A 16,803-nucleotide genomic window follows, 5' to 3' on the forward strand; every position below is an offset into this window, starting at 1 on the left:
GCAGATGCAGGCATAATCACCTGAAGAATACTAGTCCAATCAGGTCAGAAGTATTTCATCATAGGATAATGGAGATAACTGAGAACATGGTAATTATAGTCATTTAAAGTGACCCACCACTCTGAAGGGACCAGGGGACCCAGACCTGGATACCCGTATCATTGGAGGTGGGGGTGTCTTTGAATTTGTCACGTCTATCCATTACATCTTTCATCTTAAACACACACACACACACACACACACACACACACACACACACACACACACACACACACACACACACACACACACTTCATATGGACTTTGGACTTTGAAAACTAATTAGTCAAAAGCACAGCATGTTTTCACATTCATTCGCTCACACTCTACCCACACAGTCAGACGCGTGCGCACACACAAACACGCAGTCAGGCACAAATCTGTGTTTGGAAATTCTTGTTTGGTCTTGAGAAGTGTGTTAAAGGGCATCTGCAGATACAGCTTTGTAGGATCATCCCTTCAAGAAGGAGTCATCACCAAATCCAAAGGTAAAGGGAATTTGTTCATTATTACTTTGTCTCTAAATGAATTTTCACCACAGTAAAATTGTATTTATATAGCACCTTTCTAGATAAAAAGTTCACAAAGTTCAGGTAAAAAGAAGTGAACAAAAAGAAGTGAACACAAAGTGTGGATCATGTCCACGTGTGTGCCGCCGGTGCTGAAAACCGACATCTGAAAGATTATGAAGCTGGAGGTTTCATTACTCTCTGCCCACAATTCACTGAACCAGCTGCAAAAGAAGATCAAAACTATGCTTCACGTTTGATAAACATCGTCATGAATTCCCTCTTACTTTTGCTGTTTTGCTTCCACCACAATAAAATCAAACTTCCTGCACAGCTCTTTCTCTTTCTCAGTGTACTCAAGAGACCAGTTTACCACGAAATATCTCTGTTTTCTGCATTATTCGCTTGCTTATTATGCACCAGTCTACCGTTGTGTTCAGTGCTGTCAGCCGCTGTTTGTTTGTTTTGGTTTTTGTTTTTTTTCAAAAATGACCTCCAACAAGAAAACCTAATTTCTGCTGTTCAATAAAGAAATTTAAACTTCTTAAAATTATGTCGAATTGCAAAACGCTCTCTAATAAAACCTCTGTAACTTTGCTTTGCTTTGTTCAGCATCAGGTAATGTTCATCTGCTGATTCATTGTTTTCTTCTCTTTTGCCTACTGCAGAATATTTTTAAAGGTTATCTGCTATAAAAAGCCAGGCCAAGAAAATATCCTTCATGTTTTTCTAAGTTTTATCCCCACTTACACAGAGGCATCTCCTGTGATGCTTACACCTCTGGTAAAGTCTCACAAGTGTCAGCTTTGTTTTTATACATAGATATAAAAATATGGATATGTACTGTCCGGATTACCATAAACGCTAAACTTTGTCACTAGGTCTGTTACTGAAAGAGATCTACACCAGGGCTGTTAAATACTGTAAATACTGTTAAAATATTAAATTAGTACCTATGACCAAACAATCCAGACACCTGCCTGTTGATGGTAGAAAATTAACCAAGGTCAGTAAAATACTGTTCATCAGACTCGGGTTAGAGGTCACAGGGAGTTGGCTGCTATCCCATACTATTTCCTTCTTCCCACTATTGGCCTCTTAATAAGCAGTATTAAGATTTTTCCCACAACCTGCTGTTGATGCTTCCCTCCCCTACAGTCATGTGGTCCGTCCTGGCCTTGCTGCTTGCCCTCTCTGGTGGAGCCATGTCTTTGGACAAACTGAACATGTGTATGGATGCAAAACATCACAAAACAGAGCCTGGACCTGAGGGACAACTGTACCAGCAGGTGATAATTGCAAACATAGCACTGTCGCTAACGCTTCCCTTCTTGCCTTGATTTAAACCCCAAGGAGCTTGGTGGAAAAAACATTTTTGTTTAGTTCTAAATCCATAAAGTGATTCTGGTTTCCTTTTTCAAGTGCTCTCCATGGCGAGATAATGCGTGCTGCACAGCCAACACCTCTGCAGAAGCCCATGACGATGCCTCTTATCTCTACAACTTCAACTGGAATCACTGTGGTATTATGAGCAAGGAGTGCAAAAAACATTTCATCCAGGACACTTGTTTTTATGAGTGCTCACCACACTTGGGACCCTGGATACAACCGGTGAGTATTCTCATCCACGTGTGCATTTGAGTGTCTAATGTTTGTCTAAATTTTTGTCACTAGATGGCAGCACAGGAAGTTGAAAGGACAGAAATGGTCTGTTGTTCAAACTGATGAAACAGAATTTTTATATATATATGTATATATATATATATATACGCAGTAGTTAGAACTATGAGGGAAAGGGGCTTATTTAGTTTATTACTGATTATACTAATCAGCCAATGGTGTGCATTTGTGTAGGTGGATCAGAGCTGGCGTAAGGAGCGCATCTTAGATGTGCCTTTATGTAAGGAGGACTGTGAAACCTGGTGGGAAGACTGCAAGAATGATATCACCTGCAAAGATAACTGGCACAAGGGATGGGACTGGAGCTCAGGTGGGGCCCACACTTGGAAAACACAAAGCAGACATGCATGTTTGTGCTTGCATTTCTCTTATAAACCACAGCAAGCATATTCCCAGTTTTGCAAAGACATTTTCACACAGAGATTTTTGTTGTTGTTGCTTTTACATTTACATCTATGCAGAAACAACACTATTAACATTTATCAAATGCATTCAATTCCGTCACAGGTATCAACAAATGCCCTGAAGGTAGCAAGTGCAGTAAGTGGACTGATTTTTTTCCCACACCCAAATCCATGTGTGAAAAAATCTGGTCCAACTCTTACATCTATACCACATACACCAAAACCTCTGGGAAATGCATGCAGCTCTGGTTCACCGGCACAAACCCCAACAAGAAGGTTGCTGAGTACTACCTCAACAATGGGCAGCAACAGCAAAGCTCTGCTCTGCCAACACTGCTCTTCCTGGCTGTCACATCTCTCTCTGTAATGATTCATTAAAATTAATATTTCTGACCATTGCTGTATCACCTTGAATTAAAACAGATTTCTTAAACCTTTCTGTCAGTCCCTGAGCCACTTCTTATACAGTAAGACCCCTTTGGCTGGCATTCTAGTAAAAATCATCAACTAGAAAATGTCAGGTATTGATGATACAAAAAATATTCTGATAACAAAAGTTACCTGCTTGGGAATATACTGGGTAATTAGTTTAAACAGCAGCATAATCACCATCAGAAGTCCAAATCAGTTAATAATGCTCAATGCATAAAACTTGTTTCATCTACTCTCATTACTGTGGGGAGCAGCTGGCAGTTCTCCTTTTTTGTCTTCCTCTTCAGAATAAGTAAAAGAGAAAACAGACATAAAGAACAAGATTATAATTTCGTCAGCCAACACAGCAATTTTGTGTCCAGACAAGTGCTGTACAATCAAAGATCTGTGCGGACTGGGGAAATAAAACAAAAATAAACTTGTGCTCCTGGAGAAGCCATGAAGAGACACATGCCACATTCTGTATTACTGCACAGCTCTGGAATGATATTTCTCTTAAGTGCAGTCTATGGATCAGCTTAATAACCCCTTCACAACCTCAATGACCAGGAGGGAAACTGTAAAACTGACCCTGGGAAAATGTTTCTCCGTGCTGGGCCCCAGTGATCGCACCATCACATGATCAGTCCGGGGCCAGCCAGTGGTTAGTGGGCTCTGCTGCTCGGTAATTATGGGGTTCCAGTCCCCTGAGTGTGTGTGTTTGTGGCAGAGAGAGAAAGACAGAGAAAAAGAGTGAGAGCCTAACTCCCTCCATGTGTACACGTGTTTGATGTGTGCCTGTCAATGCCGCATGTGAATGTGCTCCATCAGGTCTCTGATAAAGGCTTTTGATTGGTTAAAATGTAACCACAGATGCCTTTGGAGGCTTAAGGATCAAACTGAGATGCATATTTTATGTACCCTGTACTTAATCAAGACTTCATATAAGTACTTGAAAAAACTATAACTATAACTTGCTGTGTTTAACATACTAATAACAACACCCTTCCTCGTGATACCACTGTTAATTTAGCATATCGAGTTTAGTCTGTGTATCTCACCCTAGTCTTTCCTGTTTCTTCTGACAGCATAAACAACACCCACAGAACTTCTGTATATAAGAGCTTGAATTACAGAAGACGGTTTGCCAAGTTTTTGCCAAATTATGTTGGTTATTTATGGTAAACAAAGTACACTCAGTGCCCGCTCAATCACAACTGCTTTAAAGACACATTCCTGAGAGATTTTGGTACATATTGCCATGACATCATCATGCAGAAGCTGCAGATTTGTGCCACCACATCCCACATTCTAACAGTACTTTATTGGATTTAGATCTGGTGACAGTGGAGGGACTCTGAGCACAGTGAACTCTTTGTCATGCTATACAAATCAGTTTGAGATGACTTGAGTTTTGTGACATGGAGCATTGTCCAGCTGGAAGCAGTCATCAGAAGATGGATACACCATGGTCATAAAGAGGCATGGCATTGTCAGCAACAATAGTCAGGAAGGGTGTGGTGTTTAATTTGTGCTCAGTTGGTACTAAGGATGCCAAAGTGTGCCAAGGAACTATCCCCCACACCACTAAGTTATCAAAAGCACCCTGAACCATTGATGTGAGGCAGGATGGTACCAAGGGCTGGTCAGACCAATAGTTATAAGGGGACCCAAAAGATTGTTGACCACTCAGAGGGAATCTGTAACTGAGGGGTACTGCTGAGGGGACCCTGGGGAGTCTGCCCATTGGTTCTTTTCCAGGAGAGGTGGACATTGATAGAGGAGAGCACGCATATGGTGAAATGAGGTGAGAGCTCCAAAAGAGCTTTACAGTAGAAGTTGACCAGCAGAAAGGAAACAGTTTTGTTCGGCAGATGAGAAAACCACTTATTTAGCCAGAATCAGACTTTTATTAATCCCTGAGAAAATTATGCATACATATGTAGCCAGGAGGAAGTGGAAATGTGGCGAAAGAGCACTAACACACTGAGAGCGTAAGTTAACAAAGGTGTTGCAAAACAACCTGATGAGGAGGCTGATAATCTGGTGGAGGCTGGGAGCAGCTACTTTTAAACAGTGACTGATGAGACTGATAAACACCAAAGAACCCAGTGTTTGACCATGACAGATGGATCCATGCTTTCATGATGTTTAGACCAGAGACTGATCCATCCCATGATCTAAATGTTTTTCCAAACTTCTTTTGTCCAATTTTGCTGACACTGTGTAAAGCCTCAGATGCAGCCTCAGTTTCCTGTTCTTAACTCACAGGAGTGACACCCAGCGTGTTCTTTAGCTACTGCAGCACATCGGTGTCAAGATCCGATGTGTAACGAATGGTTATTTCGTTATTGTTTTTCCTTCAGCTCAAAACAGTCTGGCCACTCTCCTTTGACCTCTGACATTCACTCAGAGAACTGCCGCTGGCTGGATATTTCCTGTTTTACAGACCATGCTTTGCAAACCTTAGAGACGTTTATGTGGGGAAAACATTTTCTTAAATGTTCAGATTAGCTGGCACCAACAATCATGCCACATTCAAAGTCATTTAAATCACCTTGTTTCCTCATTCTGATGTTCAGCTTGAACTCCACTTGATCATGCCTACATGCCTAAACACACTGAGCTTCTGTCACATGATGGGCTTATTAGATCATTTTGTTCACAACCCGTGGAACAGGTGTACATAAAGTGACTGCAGGTGAGTATAAAGACAGTATAAAGACAATCAGTCCACTAAGAAAGAATTTAAAAAGCCATTCTTGAAATATTAATGGACTTTTGAATTTCATCATGTTAAAAATGATACCAATTGCAACATTACCCTGACACCAGCAACCATTAGCTACTCTACGCAGCTAAACTGGGCTAATTAATGCCTACAAAGCAGCAGAGTTACAGTCAGTGGAAGACAAAATGTTTTGCAGATAATAAAGGAGATACATTTCTCTAAACGTCAGCGAATTCTGCATGTGAATATCAAAGAGTAAACAGAGAAACTAAAGCTAAAAGTGTGGCATCAATGAATTACAATAACAAATGACGCTAACATTGTGGAGTACTAAGAAATAGCCAGTAATTTGGCCTCCACAGGCTCAAAATCTCAAGAATCAAGTGTCTATGAAGTTGTCTTTCCTGTGTTGCCCAGCAATGGCCATTACTGGTGTGCTGTGTGCTGTAACAACTGCAGCAGACAATTGTGGTTAGCCAAAAAGACAAGAATGAGTTATTTACGCTACATTTTGCTGACAGTGTAGTTTTAAACTCATGAGACATCTTGCAATACGCTTTTATGATCGCCGCATGCAGACACATTGTTAAGCCACACACTTTTACAGTTTCACATTCATCTCACACACACAGTGTGATGCCATAACCAGAAATAGCACTGGGATGGCTGCTGTCCCCGTGGCTATTAATACTCAGCTTTTCTGAGGTCATTGGCAACACACGTTGCTCTGCCCAACTCTCACTCTCTCTCTCACTTTATGCCTATATTCTTGCTTGTTCCATAACATCCTTCAAGAGTCAGACTTGATTCTGGGCAGGGGAAAAAGGCTAAATCAGAGTAACGAGCAAATATTTCAAAATGCTGGGTTACTCCTGTGGTTTGTAAGACTGGCCCTTAGGTGGGCAGTTACACCTTGTGGGAGTGCATGTGAATGTGTGTGGTCTGGAAAAGAAAAGGATTGCATAACTGGATTTAAGCTTGGGCTGAGAAATGACTGCAGCTGGGCCTCCTCAGTGGCTGTAGGTCACACTGATATTCAAAGAGGAAAGCCCTCTGGCATTAGTCAAGGCTTTGACTATGTAGGCTAAGTGACCAGGACACAAGAGTAGGAGTGTGTCTTTCAGTTACTGAAAGCTTTTTAATAATTTGAATGAAAACCTACTACTCATCACTTTGGAAAAAAACATCTAAACCACATTTTAAATGTTAGTAATCTCATAGGAAAAACTTATCCAAGTACAACTGATACAGCTGATACTGTACCCAAAGTGTTTAGTAGTTATGATACTTACCTCAAAGGTCTACAAAGCACTTTAAGATTGCAGCTTGTTAAGGTGCCGATCATTTGAGCCATAATATACTGTATTAATGCATTATATACTGTTTATTGATGTGTATAAAACCAATATCTTAAGCTTTGTAGTGGAGTAAAGCCAAATATTTCTCTTGAAGTGGAGAGAGGCGCAAAGAAGCTTAAAATGAATTTACCTTATACTTGTGCTCACTTATTCTCTATCTTCTTTCCTCATTTTATATGTTTATCTATCACATGAGATCTTCATCTCTTCTTCTTTGTCAAGTTCGTTAGTGATAGACATGAAGGTGAAACCCACTTTACGTGCTTTTTTCTTTACAATAAAATGACCCAGTGGAAATTCGCCCACAATTTGTTTTATTTTGAAACGCCCAAAAGGAAATGCTTTTTTTTCGACCCCACGGTGACTTGACCGAGTTCGTCCTGCTGCTGCTCCCCGGTCTCCACTGTGGATTTACATACCCTGATTTCCGTGGGACTGGGAAGAGAAGGGGGAGGGCGGTGAGCCTTTCAGGAACTGAGGAAGCAGCCGCAAACGGCATAACTTAACAAATTAACAACTTGTGTGCTCGCCGTCGCTTCTGTGGCGCCTCCTGCCTTCTGTCGGAATAACGGCTGCTTTTCTGCTCTTCTGGCTCTCTTCGCTTCTCTCGCTGGATCATTTTCCTATACTGGAGGAGGGCTGGGAGTTTTTTCGGAGGAGACGGGAAGCAGCTTGAGTTTAACCCGGTTGGAAGGGCTGTGGCCATGGCCGGGGGTGGTGGTGGCGGCGGCAGTGGGGCTTCTCCGTTGGGCCCCGCACCGCCGATGTGGTATCACCGGGACCTGAGTCGAGCGGCGGCCGAGGAGCTGCTTGCCCGAGCCGGTAGGGACGGGAGCTTCCTGGTGCGGGACAGTGAGAGTGTCAACGGGGCTTACGCTTTGTGTGTACTGTAAGTAACTTCGTCGGCCTCGTTGTGCTTTGTTTACCTTGGCTTTAGCTAGCACACATGACCAAAAGGGGTCATGGTGTGTTCTCTGTAATTCTGCAAACTTTAAAAGCTCCTCTCTTTTTTTACTCCGTCATTAACTTTTCTGCAGTATCAAAATCAAACTGTAGCTGAAGCGTGCCTAGCAAAGCGTTAAGTTGTTTGTTTACTTTCTTCTGGAAGCCAAAGACAGGGAGAGAGAGACTGCCTGTCTGCCCTGCAGTGAAACCCCAGCATGGCACACAACTTTAGGGCTGTCCCTGTCTGTCTTGTGTCTGATGTGGTCGCCTGCAGCGCCCTTTTTACAGGACTCTGCTGCAATCAGCCTGCGGGCTGTGAGCAGTGGCATTAAACTGAATGGTCGTGGAGGTAAATATAAACATGCATGGGCTGGTGAAGCTTTGCTTTAATTTGAGGTCGGAGATGTGGTGAAAGAATGGGCCTATCCGAGGAGTTGTACATAATATAGTATATCATGAAATGACACAATATCATAGGAAAGTTAAGAGCGTCTGTACTTAGAGGGAGTTAGGGCAGCCACCTTGTTAAATAAATGATGAAAGACTGCCCATTCATTACACAATGGGGACTTTTCCACCAAACACCTACATGTGTAACAGTAACACAACAGTGCATTCACCTGAGGAACTGATGCAGGAACAGTGCTGTCAGTGTCAACAGTGGTTGAGGCAATGTTAAATGAACCAGGGCAAAGGGGTGTTTAACTACAAATGACTAAAATGACTTGCAGCCACACACGTAGAATACACACTGTTCAGGTTCAGAGAAATATCAGGCCCCTGACATTCACTTCACCTACATCCCCTATCTGATAAGTTTACCCCATGCTGAATCCTGTGTGTGTAGTTTTTATACATGTAGTATACAGCTCATATACATCACCTGCTGATGGACTGCAAAAGAATTGAAACAGTGAGCTTGTTCAATCCACAAAAAATTGAATACTAACTTCTTTTAAAGCAAGCAAGTCAAATAATCACAACTTATAGTGCTTCCTCTGTGATGTCAACCAAAAATATCAAATATCTTTTTGGGCTTTTGGAAAGTGCAGCTATATAATGCAATATTTTTTAGTTATGTAAACTGATTGCTGCTATGGTCATGCGTTCTCACATCTCTTTTAAAAGCGTATAGTAGGTCAGATATGTCAGAGCTAATCGTGCTCGTCATTCAGTGGGTCACTCTGTGACCCAGGGCCGTGCAGAGAGGTTTAAAGGGGCGGGTGCTCAAAGTTAAAAAGGGGCACATTGAACCAGGCTGAATAACAACAACACACATTCATCAAGAATCTAATATGGGAAGGGCAGGGCTGTGTTGATCTGAGACTGTAGACAGTAAAAAGTCCATAGGAGAGATGGTAGCTGATTAAACAAGTGTCATGAGATAATAACAAAATGCAAAGATTGGTGACAGCGCTTGGAACCAAAAGGCAACAAAAAATGTGAGAAATAATTTAGGCTCTGTCTGAATCACTCTTTGCTTCTCTTCTTCCTTCCATCCCATCATTTCATATATCACTCTCCACTTGCTGTCTATCTGAGAACAAGGCACAACTTGCTATTGCAATAAACTATAATTTAATTATCCACACCTAACAACTCTTGCACTTAATCTATAATAAAATGATGACAGAAAAATGTTATAGCACTGCCTTTAGTAGCCTCACACAGCTCCAACTGTTTCCTCCTCATGTCCTTACCAGGCATGTCTGGACAATGTTATATCATGAGTAATTTTTTTTTTTTAAATCCATCTAAATAAAACACACACATGCACGCACACACAGTGACATTTTAGACCTTCTTCAGAATACTGTATATACTATGGGCATCACTGTGCTGATCCAGAATCCTTACATTATTATTTATTACTAGAGCTACAATAATAAAGCAATGAGGAGGGGGAAGTAATAAATATGAAATAATGTATTTATGATGATTCCATTTGTTTCACTATCCACTCTGCAGTGGCAAAGCTTATTACATTTTTAAACTGTAGAGATACAATAATTTTACTGCTGTAAAATCCAAATTTTGTCTTATTTAAAATATAAATCTAATATAATCTGCTTCTTAATGTATGTTCTTTTAAATACAGTGTGTGTTTTTTAATATATTATAATTATAATAATGCATAATTATGTGGACATGCATATTAGATCGTTTTTTTGTGAAATATAATCCCTCCAGAAAGGCAGGAAAAGCCCGGAAACTTACTTTAAAACTAAATATGTTCTAAATACTTTAAAACTAAATATGTTCCCTAAAACGGTTGACAGAGCTACAGACCCATGACAGCCTTACACAGGTAGCCAGCAGCTATGACCAGCACTACTTGTGCAGTTAATAAAAGGACAGGTAATGTTTGTCGCGCTGTTGCAAACACAGCACGCTCGTTTGTTTCAGTTCGTCAGTTGCAACAAGACAGCTGACCAACGTGTACATAATAAGCTAATACTCCTGTGTGCTATATACTACAGTGTACGCTGTACACCTACTTACTGGTTTTGTCGCATTAGTCTGTGTATCTGAGTTAACTTGTGTTTCTCCTACAGCTCCCGACCGCAAAAAATGCGCGTGCTCTTTGTGAGCTCGTTCCCAGCTCGTAACCAGCGCGTTCTGCCGTCAAGGGCGATCATTGGTTAAATGTGATCATGTGACTGATGCAAGCCAGATCCTTTTATTTAGCAAAACTGTGATTAATAGTTAAATATTATTGTTGAGGGGCACAGACAGGACTCCGCACGCACGCACACATTAAAAAAAAATGTTTTTAAAAAGTTGCCTCAACAAAAGGGCACTTTTCCATTAGGAAAGGGGCGGGTGCTCAAGCCCCTCTAGCCCCCCCGCCCCCCCCCCCCCCCCCCGCACGTGCCTGCTGTGACCGACAGCGTTCCTCACATCCATGTATCATTAGTTTCCAGATTTATTCCTGCCTCCACCTCTCCCTTCCTCTCCCCTTTCACCTTTCACAGTACTGACTTTGTTTCATCTCCGAAACGACAAACAACTTCCAGGCAAATTACAGACAAACAATGCAAATGCTGTTTTTAAATCCAGAATTTTGCTTTCACAAACACAAAAATAAGATGACAGAGTTTCACAGTTTACCGTACCGTTGAGACAAATGACAGCTACTGCAAGAATTGGCACTAACACGAACAGAAAGTGCTATAATCTTCAAAGATGAACTTTTCATTGTTGACATTGTACACCCGTCGTTTCCCACGTTGGCTGTAATTAGAGCAAGTGGTAAGTCGGAGGGTTTTTTCCAGCTTAGAGGAAGGCCTTTGACGGATGACTATCCGAGAATAAAAATTCCTTGTATTTGAATACAATGACTCACACGAGCAACAAAAAAAAGAGAAGTAATTTGATTCTGAGTGTAAATCGGGAATGTCAGAAGTAGCTTGACAAAATGTACACATATCTTTTCAATAATTATGCTTTCCTAGTGGCGTGTGTGACAGTTGTTGCGATTCATTGCTTGCCAAGAAACCCAAGCTTGAGCATTAATTATATTATATTACCCACAAACAAGAAGATGAAAGTGCAATTTAAAATAAAGGTGGAGCATATTTGCTGTAAAGCATTTTCTTTGTGAATTTTATTGTGAGTGCGAATCGCACTGATTAATCGAACATTATTTGCAAAGCACCCTTGTAGGCCACTCACAGAGATGAACCAGTGCTGCTAGGAAAACCAGAAAGAAGTGGCACACTTTTCGAGAACACGGATGACTTGGTGTTTCCCAGTAATGCCTCCAGCTAAAGAGAAAACGATTCGATGGTCAGACAAGACATTTATTTGTCACCTTTGTCAAGTTTTGCACTCGCTGCTGTGTAAACCAGCGTTTCTAGGAAGTAAACTGTAAATCAGCAGATGTGTGGAAAGGTTTAACCATCGAACGGCACACTTTTTTTTTTGTCACAGGGCCAGCGTGCCACTTTGGATGCTCAGAGGGCTGATGTGAGTGAAGCACATCCGCTCAATGTTTTCTTTATCTCACATCCACCTGATCACTAGACCCCCCACTTAATCCACTGAAATGGTGCTTTTAATTCTATTATACAGAATTGAGTACGAATGTGACTTCTTTCAGTGGAATATACAGTGGACACCCACGAAATGCACAAACCAAAGATTTGTTTGTTATTTTACCCGACATGTTCAAGTCTTTTCAAACTCGGACGTGTGACTTATAGACAGGGACACACACACTTCCTTTTTGAGGTCCTAGGAGACCCCGGTGCATTTAGGAAGTGTTTCCACTTGTTTCGACTGGCTGACTCTTGATACTTTCGTTAGCCAAGCATTAGCCTTTCACTTCCTCTTATAGTGACTTTGGATTTTGTGCGTCTGCATGCAAGTTTAATACTCGTGTTTAGTATTTGTGAGCTATGAATGTTTTAATTTGCGTGAATGCAGTACGAGTCCAATGTAGCATGTTAAAGCTGTCAATGATTAGCACACAGTTCCGTAAAATCATTGGCTTACACATTTTAAGACTCTGTATAAGACAGGAAAGGTGCCGGCAGTGAGATGAGCTTATATGCTAATAGTTTTGAGTGTATGCTAGTCCCTGTCTCTCAGCTGTTTTCTGTTTTTGCTGTCAGGAATACGGTCGTTACTATCAGTTTAACACGTCTTAACTTGCCAGGGTTCAGGATGCCTCTGTGTGCCTGTGTGTGTGTGTGCCTGTGTGTGTGTGTGCGTGCGTGCATTTGAAACGTACAGGTTTGTGTGCAGACATTCCTCACGTACAAAGTGTGTTTTGCTCTTTGTAGAGTTTTCAAATCTCTCCTTTTTTTTCTAAACTTCTTTCCAGTACACAGAGAATCCCCTCCCATTTAGTCTGATATTGCCTATCTAAGTAATTTGAAACAATATCTGCTGTTTCGTTTTTACTGTCCTTATGTCAGTTGTCATTGAGTGAAAAATCCCTCTGAAAGAGACTCGTTTCTCCTCAACCACATCTTCTTCTTTTATAAAATGTATTTAGCTTGTCAGTTTCTTCAGAAAACAAGACTCAAGTTCACTTTCACATGTATTTTCTGTTTTGCTATGGTAATCAGTTTGTACTTGACGTTGCCTGCCAAATGAACCGTCATTGCTATTACTACCAACTATGGCTACGCACATTCATCTATCCATTAATTTTCTTCTGCTTAGTCAGTTAAAGTAAAGTGTGGGTGCCGAATCCCAGCTGACATGCGGCGAGAGATGGGGCATACCCCCAGTCTTTAACATTGGTGTCACAGAGACATTCATACCTACAGGTAGCCTAACTTGCATGTCTTTGTGGACTTGCAACTGCGTTTGCCTCAAGCCGCTTTATGTTGTAAGGTAGTGACCCTAGAATAATAGCAGGAAAACCCCAACAATCATACGGCATCCTTTGAGTGAGCACCTGGCAATAGTGGAAAGGAAAGGAGATGGTCTGCCTCAGACACTTCTCAGGAGAGAAGCCTCCTTTAGCCTGATTCTGCCACAAGTTTCTTCCTGTTAAAAGCGAGTTTTTCTTTTCCACTATTGATTAGTGCTCACTCATAGACGGTCGTCTGATTGTTGGGTTTCTCTCTCAATCCCGTAGGCTCTTCACCTTACACTGTAAAGTGCTTTGAAGTGGCTGTTGTGAATTGGTGCTATATAAATAAAACAGAATTGAATTGAATGTTTCCCTCTCGCTAGCTGTGAATTGACCGCAGTATTACTTCCACTTTTCTCACATGGGGGCAACTGGACATGACACAGACTTTCCAGTGGCTAGCTGGCAAGTTAAAGGCCATTTAATGTCCTAAGTGAATGAGTGGGACATTTGCATTCTCACATACGTCTCTGTTTGGTAGTTCAGGGCTGCGGTGCATGAATGGGTATTAATTATGTATTTAGCGGTCACGTGATCAGACAGAAGAGACTGAGGCTAAACCCTAAATCTAAATTCATTACTCTTCTAAATCCAGAAGAGCGATGGTAATTTCCCAAGTTGGCTGCAGCAACATGCCTGCCAAATACATGAAGGGGGAAAAAAAGCAGTATGCATATATCCATTGTTTGTGCTCATACCAAATATTTCTATGCAGATATTCTTTTTTTCTGTTAATCACATGCTCCATGAAGTGTCTTAATCAAAAAACAACCTCTCCATAGTGCTATTGTTAGCAATACAGTAATAGCAGGAAATGAATCGTCAGTGTAAGTCACACTGTAGTGCAGTAATACACACAGTATTTACTGTGCTTGTTCAGGAATGGCCTCTTGCACTTTTGGTAGTACGTGACGACAAGGAGGGAGAAGGCTGTAAGGAGTAATCTTAGTTTTTGATTGTTGCATTTCAAGGAAAACCTAGTTGGGTTTTGCCAAGATAGGCTTCTGTTTGAGCTTTGAAGACAGATTCACGCTGTGTATATTCTTAGAAGAGGTTTCCCTCTAAACTAACAGAACAGAGTGAGCCAGTAGGGTAGTCCTTATCCTTTCACACAGGCCATTGTTGACAACACTCATAAGCTGTATACTGTGAGCATATCTCTGGCCCACGACAACCCTCACTCTCTTTTTCTGACCCCCTTCCCCTCTGTTAACTTTACGGCCGCTGAAACAATAGTATTTACTTCACAGACCTGCAGAGAATCTCATCAGCTGCCAACAGGAAAACAAACACACAGAGGCACACAAACACATTGTACACTGCAGTGACGCTTGCGTATGGATTTTGTGCCACTCGGTCTTCATGCTATTGTGTTTAAAATGTGACACGATTGAATGTGGGTTTGATTTTAGAGGAACAAATATTTATCTGGTCCCGTTAGTTTGAGCTGATATGGAGCTATTATTTGCAACAATTTGCAGAACAACGCGCTGTTTATGAATTCGGTCAACGTGGGAACTTGTGCTCGGTTCGATATTTTGCTCCTTTTCAGCGCCTAAGTTTAAAAGTTTTTGGATATTACTAGAGTAGCTTTGCATTTTTCCGCTTGTGTGTAAAATAATCTGTTTTACTAAAGTTGATCTTAAATGGAGTGTTTATATAATTTTTTATTTTTTGACCAGGAAGTGAAGTGAGATAAAGAATCTCTTTTACGAGAGCTTCTTGCTCCGTGATAAGAAGCGTTAACCTAGTTTTTCTTGTTTTTGTTTTTTATAAACGGGAGAATATGAGTGTCCTAGTAAATGCCTGCACAAGCATGAAATCATGCAAAATCCACACAGGACAGTCCTGCCAGGTTCAAACCAGGACTGTCTTGCTGTGAGACGAAAGTTAAATCGCTTATTTAACAACCAAGTCCAGAGGTTTAAAATAATAGTGATTTTGCAAGTGCAAATCAAAAATCATTAGGTAATTCTGCAGCATGACAATGATGAAGCTCCCAAAATGATTTGTTTTAGGATGCCATTAAAAGTTCAATACGGGCCCAATCATTTTCCTACAAATGCTATTTAATAACCAAGTTAAACATCCAACAGCTCAAGCAGACTGTGACCCTCGTTGGGATCTGGTCATGATCAAAACCATTTCCATGGTGGTCTGAGTGGGATGTGAGAAGCATCACCAAACAAAAAGTTTAGTTTTTAACTTTCTTATACATTGTTGTTGAGATCATTTTATATTTTATTCCAGTTTTAGCTCTTGCAGGACACTGACCTGGAAAAGCCGGAAAAGCAGCTGGGTGTTGAATTCCCAACATGGATTTATCCCTCCCTCCATTTATACACACACATACTGTAAATAAGCATGGTGTTGAAGCAGAAGTTTAAAAAAAAAGACTTTGGTGTTAGGCTGGAAACGTCGAAACTTCTGAACTGAGAACACTAATGAATCAAAAACCACAATGTTTGCTTGGCAAATCAAAAATTTTGCGGTCGGTCCACTGGACCGGCAGAAGCACAGGCATGAAAATCATTAAGCTTTAGCTTGTGGCTGTGGGCGTGTAGTCACGCCTGGGCCAGCCGCAGTGTCAGAACATTGATCTGTGATTGGTTGATGGGGGAGAAAAAGGAGCCTGAGGTTCAGTCAAATCAGTCTGATTTGCAGTGGTTTAATGCAACAGAGGCGGACTTTAATTTATCATTTAGATTCTGACGTCTACTCCATTTTAGTTGTGTTTTTAACTGTTATCAATACTTTATGATGTACAAACACTCAGCTCTGCTTTACTGTACCGTGATACTGTAAGTATAAAGCATGCTCACTGTGACAGACAGCAACAGGTTTAAGCTACGCCGTCTAAACCCTCCTCACTCCCATGCTTACAATCACACATGCTGTCCACTAAGGTCGAGTACAGTGGTGTGTGTGTGTGTGTGTGAACTGAAAATAAAGATATTCAAATTTACGTAGAGTCATAAAAAATAGAAACAATTCTCTGTACTTCTGCGTCCACCTGTGTTTTATTTCCACGTCATTTGCTGCCACTCTCTGCCCTTGTCCTCTCTTTGATTCAGCTCCCCTCACTTCTTTTTACTCTCTCTTTCTTTGCCTGTAGGTTTCAGAAGCACGTCCACACATACAGGATATTACCAGATGACGAAGGTTTTCTGGCAGTGCAGGTACAGTAAAGACATTCTCACACTTGTGCTTTCAGCAGCAGTTGGCAGGCAGAGATGCTTTCGTTGGCTCTGAGCTCCCTCTCTTACACACACACACCAACAGCAGGGTCTTTGTGCCTTGTGCTCAACAGCTGTGAATACCGGCTACCAGCAACCTCACACACGCGAAACACAACACA

At 41.3% G+C, this 16,803-nt stretch overlaps 2 protein-coding genes across 5 annotated transcripts in view; both read left to right on the top strand.

The window, feature by feature from the left end:
- Positions 1–368: 368 nt before the first annotated feature.
- Positions 369–3,058, top strand: folr (folate receptor). 2 transcript variants are annotated; one of them, XM_087851493.1, is made up of 5 exons: positions 369–527; positions 1,707–1,837; positions 1,971–2,159; positions 2,403–2,538; positions 2,736–3,058. In XM_087851493.1, exons 2-5 carry the CDS (start codon positions 1,709–1,711, stop codon positions 3,008–3,010), a joined length of 729 nt encoding a protein of 242 aa, XP_087707619.1. In that variant the 5' UTR covers positions 369–527; positions 1,707–1,708; the 3' UTR covers positions 3,011–3,058. The 2 variants fall into 2 exon arrangements, with proteins under 2 accessions (XP_087707619.1, XP_087707618.1); XM_087851492.1 differs by lacking the exon at positions 369–527 and having other exon boundaries at positions 1,688–1,837.
- Positions 3,059–7,500: 4,442 nt separating this feature from the next.
- Positions 7,501–16,803, top strand: part of inppl1a (inositol polyphosphate phosphatase-like 1a) — a 28,439-nt gene continuing 19,136 nt past the window's right edge. For 2 of the 3 annotated variants that reach the window (XM_087850845.1, XM_087850847.1), the window contains exons 1-2: positions 7,501–8,021; positions 16,561–16,624. In XM_087850845.1, the coding sequence (XP_087706971.1) occupies positions 7,837–8,021; positions 16,561–16,624 (249 nt within the window). In that variant the 5' untranslated portion in view covers positions 7,501–7,836. The remainder of the gene's footprint in view (positions 8,022–16,560; positions 16,625–16,803) is intronic. The other variant, XM_087850846.1, reaches the window with a different exon arrangement.

This window comes from Neolamprologus brichardi, chromosome 14, assembly GCF_056152115.1.
Source record: "Neolamprologus brichardi isolate AB-2024 chromosome 14, ASM5615211v1, whole genome shotgun sequence".
NCBI classification, from domain to species: domain Eukaryota; kingdom Metazoa; phylum Chordata; class Actinopteri; order Cichliformes; family Cichlidae; genus Neolamprologus; species Neolamprologus brichardi.

Coding starts and splice junctions, on each gene's coding strand:
- folr (XM_087851492.1), top strand. CDS start 1,688: ATGCTTCCCTCCCCTACAGTCATGTGGTCCGTCCTGGCCTTGCTGCTT. Junction 1,838..1,970: donor AGGGACAACTGTACCAGCAG/GTGATAATTGCA, acceptor TCCTTTTTCAAG/TGCTCTCCATGGCGAGATAA. Junction 2,539..2,735: donor GGGATGGGACTGGAGCTCAG/GTGGGGCCCACA, acceptor ATTCCGTCACAG/GTATCAACAAATGCCCTGAA.